The 6,447-nt window shown below is 41.9% G+C and overlaps 2 protein-coding genes across 2 annotated transcripts; both read right to left on the minus strand.

Moving 5' to 3' along the window:
* Nucleotides 1–819: 819 nt before the first annotated feature.
* LOC130677768 (uncharacterized) lies at nt 820–3,297 on the minus strand. The gene has a single exon (XM_057484624.1). The coding sequence runs from the start codon at nt 3,295–3,297 to the stop codon at nt 820–822; it is 2,478 nt and encodes an 825-aa protein (XP_057340607.1).
* A 341-nt stretch (nt 3,298–3,638) lies between these two features.
* On the minus strand, nt 3,639–4,886 carry LOC130677770 (uncharacterized). The gene has a single exon (XM_057484625.1). The coding sequence runs from the start codon at nt 4,884–4,886 to the stop codon at nt 3,639–3,641; it is 1,248 nt and encodes a 415-aa protein (XP_057340608.1).
* Between the last annotated feature and the right edge of the window lie 1,561 nt (nt 4,887–6,447).

Below are 6,447 nucleotides of genomic sequence, written 5' to 3' on the forward strand. Positions count from 1 at the left end.
TGATGTCAGAGGTTACTGAGCGAAGTGAACACATTAATTACTATTTTTAATAGCACTGAATACATAAATATTTTCGTTATTGAGTTTTAATAGTGATGATCACTTAATTGAATTGAATTTAATGAGCTCATGATAAATTACACTGATTTTAATTTATTTGTTGAACACGTGGTAGCATGATAGCAGAGGCTACTGAGCGAAATATAACTTTGAAATTAATTAAGAAATTGAGCATAATGATAATTAAATAAATAATAAAACTGAGTCTTTTAAATTAATTGAGCACTGATAGCAAGTAAATGTTTAATAAAAAATGCACCTGTTGCTTTCTCGATGATATAACCTCGTCAGGAACAGGTTGTAGAGCACTGGATTTCTTGATGTTATTTATTAATTATTTTATGAGCTCTGGAGCTCGCGATTATAAAAATAATTATATTTTTATATAGAGTAATGAACTCTGAATGCAGTTAATTGATTACTTTTAATTAGATACTCGAGATGAGCGCAATTTTGAAGATTATACGGAACACGTGGTGACACTTGAAAACGTATAAACGAATAGGAAATGGCGTCGGTCTTCTTGCCACGAGGCAGGATAAATTCATGCGCATGCGTCGCACAGTGCAAGTCAAGTTTTCATAGATGGACACTAGGCCCCAGTAGGTGCTGCCTCTATTTGCCGGAAGTTCAACTACATTCAAATTTGAATGTAGTTGTGATTACGCAACATTCCGCCCGCCATCAGCAACAGAGTTGATGATTGATGAGTTCTTGAGTACTTGATCTTTTGATGAGCATGTCATTGAACCAGTGAAGTTATTCTTCGTCATCTTCTTGTGGTTCTGGTTCAATTGGTAGGAGTGCAAGCTTCGTGATTGGACGAGTGAGTGTTGAGTTCACTGTTTTGAGCGTGGCAACCCTGGTCAATCCATCTTTGCCAGGGTGGAGTGCGATAATACGAGCGAGAGGCCACCTGGTTGGTGGAAACCTTTCGTCGGTGAGTAATACAAGTGACCCAACTTGAATTTGATGAGTTGGACGTTGCCACTTGGTGATTGCCAGTTGTCTTTGAAGATAACTTGTAGACCAATGATTCCAGAACTGTTGAACACGTTGTTGTAGAAATTGCCATCTAGACAATCGAGAACTATTTGTATCGATGAGTGCTGGTTCAGGAATCATGTTGAGTGCTCGTCCAATTAAGAAGTGACCAGGAGTGAGTGCATCCATGTCTTCTGGATCTTCCGTGAGTGGCTCCAATGGTCTTGAATTCAATATAGCTTCAATTTGCGTAAGAAGAGTCGTAAATTCTTCAAACGTAAATGAAGACTCTCCCACTGCTCGAGTAAGATGATGTTTGAGTGATTTGACAGCAGCTTCCCACTTTCCACCCATATGTGGAGCTGCTGGTGGATTGAAATGCCAGGTAATACTGTTCACAGTGATGTGATCCAGTATTTCTCTTGACTCTTGAGTTCCTTGAGTGAACAGACGGTTGAGATCAGTTTCAGCGCCTTTGAACGTCGTTCCACAATCGCTGTAGAGTGCTGTGCAGATGCCTCGTCGGCTGATGAATCTGCGGAGTGCTGCGATGAACCCACTAGAGCTGTAGTCGCTGACTACCTCTAGATGTACTGCGGACGTAGAAAGGCAGACAAAAACACAAATCCAGCCTTTGTATGTTCTTGCTCCTCTGCGTCTCCAATTTTTGAGTGTTATTGGGCCAGCATAGTCAACTCCAGTGTGAGTGAATGCAGATGATGGAGTAACTCGTGATACTGGTAGCTGACCCATGAGTTGTTGAGCTCTATCAGCACGATGTCGTGCGCATTTTATACATTTGAGTATAATTGAGCGTACTGGTTGTCTACCGCCAATGATCCAGTACTTTTGTCGTATGAATGCCAGAGTAAGTTGAGTACCACCATGCATGGTACGCTGATGAGCATCAGAGATGATGAGTTTTGTGAGTGCCGCATTCCGTGGTAGAATAGCAGGATGCTTGCTTTGGTCTTGATTTGGAGAATTTTCCAACCGTCCACCTACTCGAATGATGCCGTCGGTGTCAATGAATGCAACCAATCGAGCAATTGGATGACCATTAGGCCATGGTGCGTGTTTGGAGTGCATGTTGATCTCGTTTGAAAAATGAATGCGTTGAGTTTCTTTGATACAGAAGTTGAGTGCAGAAATTACTTCGTCAGAAGTAATTGGAGTCTTGAGTGATGAGTTTGGTGATTTCTTGATCATGTCACGAAGTCTAAAGCAGATTGCAGTAGCTCGTAACATGCGTAGGAGTGGTATTGGCCGTTCCATGATAGGCCAATTTGATTTCAGCGATGAATTCGATGAGAACAGGGCCAGTCCAGGCCGTTCTTCTGCTTGAGCTCCTGTATCATCGATTGATGGACATTTAGGCCAGGACGATGAACTCTTGAGCAACCATGGTGGGCCAGTCCACCATAGTTGATGATCACGGAGTTGAGTAGGTGTCAACCCTCGTGTTGCGCAGTCTGCTGGATTTTGTGTGCCCGGAATGAAATTCCAGTGGCCATCTGGAAGTAGATCTTGAATATGTGACACCCTATTCCGAACAAACTCCTTCCAGCGAGACGGGTGAGATTTAATCCACGTGAGTGTAATTGTTGAGTCCGTCCACAAGTATATTGGCGATTGAGTGAGATTTAGAGTGCTCTGGCAGTGTTTTGTGAGTTTTGCCAACATGTGAGCTGCGGTGAGTTCTAACCTTGGTATCGTTAGTCGTTTTAACGGAGCTACCTTGGTTTTGGAGCAAAGCAGCGTAACTCTGACTCCATGAGCAGGTGTGTGGACTTTGATGAACACGGCAGCTGCCATTGCCAATTGAGAGGCGTCCGAGAATCCATGGATTTCGGTGGTTGAGCACGTGGATGAGTGGATCCATCTTGGAATTTTGATTTCGGAGATAAATTTGAGTTCATTTTTGAAGTTTCTCCATTTATTCCGTTGATTGGCTGCCGATGGAGTGTCCCAGCTGAGCTTTTCGAGCCAAAGCTCCTGCATGAATACCTTGGCTCGAATGATGAGTGGTGCGAGAAATCCAAGAGGATCAAAGATTTGAGCAATCTCTGATAGAATGATCTTTTTTGTAAATGTTTGAGTTGAGCGTGGTGGTGAGTATTTGCAATTGATCTGAGTGTGAAGACCAGAACATGCCCAGAATCTTGGTGCTGGAGTCTGCATCTTCGAATTCATGAGTCTTGATTGCTTCCAAATGATTGATTTGTTGTAATCTTGGGATGATTGCTTGCCCATTTAGCAAGAAGGAATCCGCCCGCCTTGCAGAGTGCTTCAATTTGTCAGAAACTTGTTGTAATGAGTTCATCTAACACGTGTGCGATGATGAATGAGTCGTTTGAATGCTCAGATGAGAGTTTGATTGCGAATTGACATTTAGCTTTACCAGCATTGGATACACCGATACCAATGATCTGAATAGATAAGTGTGTGCGTTAGAGATTAAGTGAGTGCACCAAGGAATCTGAAACAAAAGATGATTCAGAACCTGGATCCAGCAATATACATACTGGATGAGTACTTAACTGATGATAAGCGCAAGTAGGCAAGTTGCGAGTGAAATTGCTGAGCGATGAGTACTAGTATGATGAATGCTGGACGTGTTTACAGACAAGTGCAGTAGATGAGTGCGTGGCTGGAGATTTAGTTTCCGATGAGTGCGACTTGGAAACAGCAGCAGCAGAGTATGACGCTGGTTTGCCAGATGAACGTGGTGGTTTTGATGCCTGTTCCACCCGTTCTTGAGCACGAGCACGACTGACTAAAAAGTCATTGAGATCTTTGAGTGATGGGTATTCAGTGGAAGCACCCATTTTGTTCTCCCAGAGCTCCCGATTATGTGAGTCCAGTTTAGATATGATCAACTGCGTAAGCAGCGGATTCATATCTGAGTTCAATTGTACCCCGAGTGCGTTGAGTGCGTTGATTACCTCTGAAACGGTGTTCAGATGGTAATTGAGCTGCTCAGATGAGCGTGAAGTTAGCACATGCATATTAAGGAGCTTGTCCAGTTGAGCACCGATGAGTAGGCGGGGGTTGTTGTACCTCTCCTTGAGCTGGTTCCACGCAGGTACAAATTGGTCGTCGCACATTTGTACACTGGCGAGGCTGAGTGCGGCTTGTCCTTGCAGACAGCTCTTCAGGTACTGAAGACGTTGAACTGGAGCAAGTTCTTGAGCATTGATCACCATTGAGGTGAATGAGTCCCTGAATTCAGGCCAGTTCTCGTAACGCCCATCGAACTTGGGAATTGCGAGTGCTGGCAGATGAGTTGGAGCCCGGGTTGAGTGCACGACAGCTGGAACAGCAGCTGGAACTGGGATGGAGTTAATGAGTGCGATTAGTTTGCCCTTGGCGTTGATATGCGACCTGTACACCAGGTCGTATACTCCGTCCTTGACATATGAGCTCTCCAAGAACTCCTTGGTGCAGGTGAGTGCTAGTGAGTCGTGAGTGAGGTTGAACTGGTGCCATTCACCCTCGAGTAACTCAAGTCGAGACTTGAGTTGAGCTAGTCCGTCGGCAACGGTGAGCATAGCAGCCAGAGTTTCCCAGTCTGAGAAGACTCTAAGCCGTGAGTGCTGGCTGATAACTTTCAGCTCGAGTGCTGGGGAAATCGTCGATTTCTTTGGAGTGCGTTTGAGTTTCTGCTTGGACTGATCGCCCTCGCCGGGGTTCACAGTCTCGTTGGCGCTTGAGTCGCTGAGGACTTGAGTGTTGACGATTTTGATCTCTGGAAAGAGGTGTGGGTCCGTGGGGGTACCTTCAGGGACCTCTGAGTGCTCCTGGTCCTTTGGAAGACCCTTCTTCTTCTCTTCATCCCCCATAGTGAGCTCCTTGACCTGTTGCTGGGGTTATATGAGTACAGCTGCCCAATGATGATGCTACCGACACAACAAACCAACCATCCGGCTCGAAGGACCATAAAATGTTGTAATAATAATTAAATAAAGACATGCCAGGACTGGTTGGTGGTTGGGATGTTTGAAAAATACGCATATTTAAAAATATAACAATATTTTTATTTGTCACAGCACATAATATCACTGGGTTGCAAATTAAATAGTTTATTTAATTTATAAATACTGTTAATTGTCTGAGCTCATGAATACGTGAATAATTGAATACAAATTATTGAGTTGAGCTCGAGTAAATAATGAATTAAAAATAATCAAGTTGAGTTTAATTGAACACTGAGTTGAATGCAAAAATGTCATGATGATAAGTAACATGATGTCAGAGGTTACTGAGCGAAGTGAACACATTAATTACTATTTTTAATAGCACTGAATACATAAATATTTTCGTTATTGAGTTTTAATAGTGATGATCACTTAATTGAATTGAATTTAATGAGCTCATGATAAATTACACTGATTTTAATTTATTTGTTGAACACGTGGTAGCATGATAGCAGAGGCTACTGAGCGAAATATAACTTTGAAATTAATTAAGAAATTGAGCATAATGATAATTAAATAAATAATAAAACTGAGTCTTTTAAATTAATTGAGCACTGATAGCAAGTAAATGTTTAATAAAAAATGCACCTGTTGCTTTCTCGATGATATAACCTCGTCAGGAACAGGTTGTAGAGCACTGGATTTCTTGATGTTATTTATTAATTATTTTATGAGCTCTGGAGCTCGCGATTATAAAAATAATTATATTTTTATATAGAGTAATGAACTCTGAATGCAGTTAATTGATTACTTTTAATTAGATACTCGAGATGAGCGCAATTTTGAAGATTATACGGAACACGTGGTGACACTTGAAAACGTATAAACGAATAGGAAATGGCGTCGGTCTTCTTGCCACGAGGCAGGATAAATTCATGCGCATGCGTCGCACAGTGCAAGTCAAGTTTTCATAGATGGACACTAGGCCCCAGTAGGTGCTGCCTCTATTTGCCGGAAGTTCAACTACATTCAAATTTGAATGTAGTTGTGATTACGCAACATCATTTACTAAATTATTTATTTTACTCACCAATTATTTATATACATTTAATGGATTTTACTGCTCTTTCATTTTAGCTGCTCTTTCAAGAAAACGAGAATAAAGATAGAATACATGACGAGGCTAAGCATTATTTCCTAGAGATCGTCTCCAAAATAAAAATATTTTCTCCCCTCCGAGCGAAAAGCGTCAACTTTTGTCCCGCTGTGCGAAACGAAGTTGCCGCTTTCCGCCTCCGTCGAGGAGAAAAATAGTATTGACACCTTGGGCAGTAAATAAGAAAGCCTCAGATCACATGTAATTGTTCGCCTCGGCCAACAATTACATGAGATCTGAGACATTTTCTTACTTTACTTCCCTAGGTGTAAAATATACTATTAATAGTAAGCAATCACCGGTTTTGACAAATCATCATAAATAATGAGG

Source organism: Microplitis mediator, chromosome 11 (assembly GCF_029852145.1).
Source record: "Microplitis mediator isolate UGA2020A chromosome 11, iyMicMedi2.1, whole genome shotgun sequence".
Taxonomy (NCBI): Eukaryota; Metazoa; Arthropoda; class Insecta; order Hymenoptera; family Braconidae; genus Microplitis; species Microplitis mediator.

Bases quoted from the DNA above. Each gene is read 5' to 3' on its own strand.
- LOC130677768 (XM_057484624.1), bottom strand. From the start codon at position 3,297: ATGGGCAAGCAATCATCCCAAGATTACAACAAATCAATCATTTGGAAG.
- LOC130677770 (XM_057484625.1), bottom strand. From the start codon at position 4,886: ATGGGGGATGAAGAGAAGAAGAAGGGTCTTCCAAAGGACCAGGAGCAC.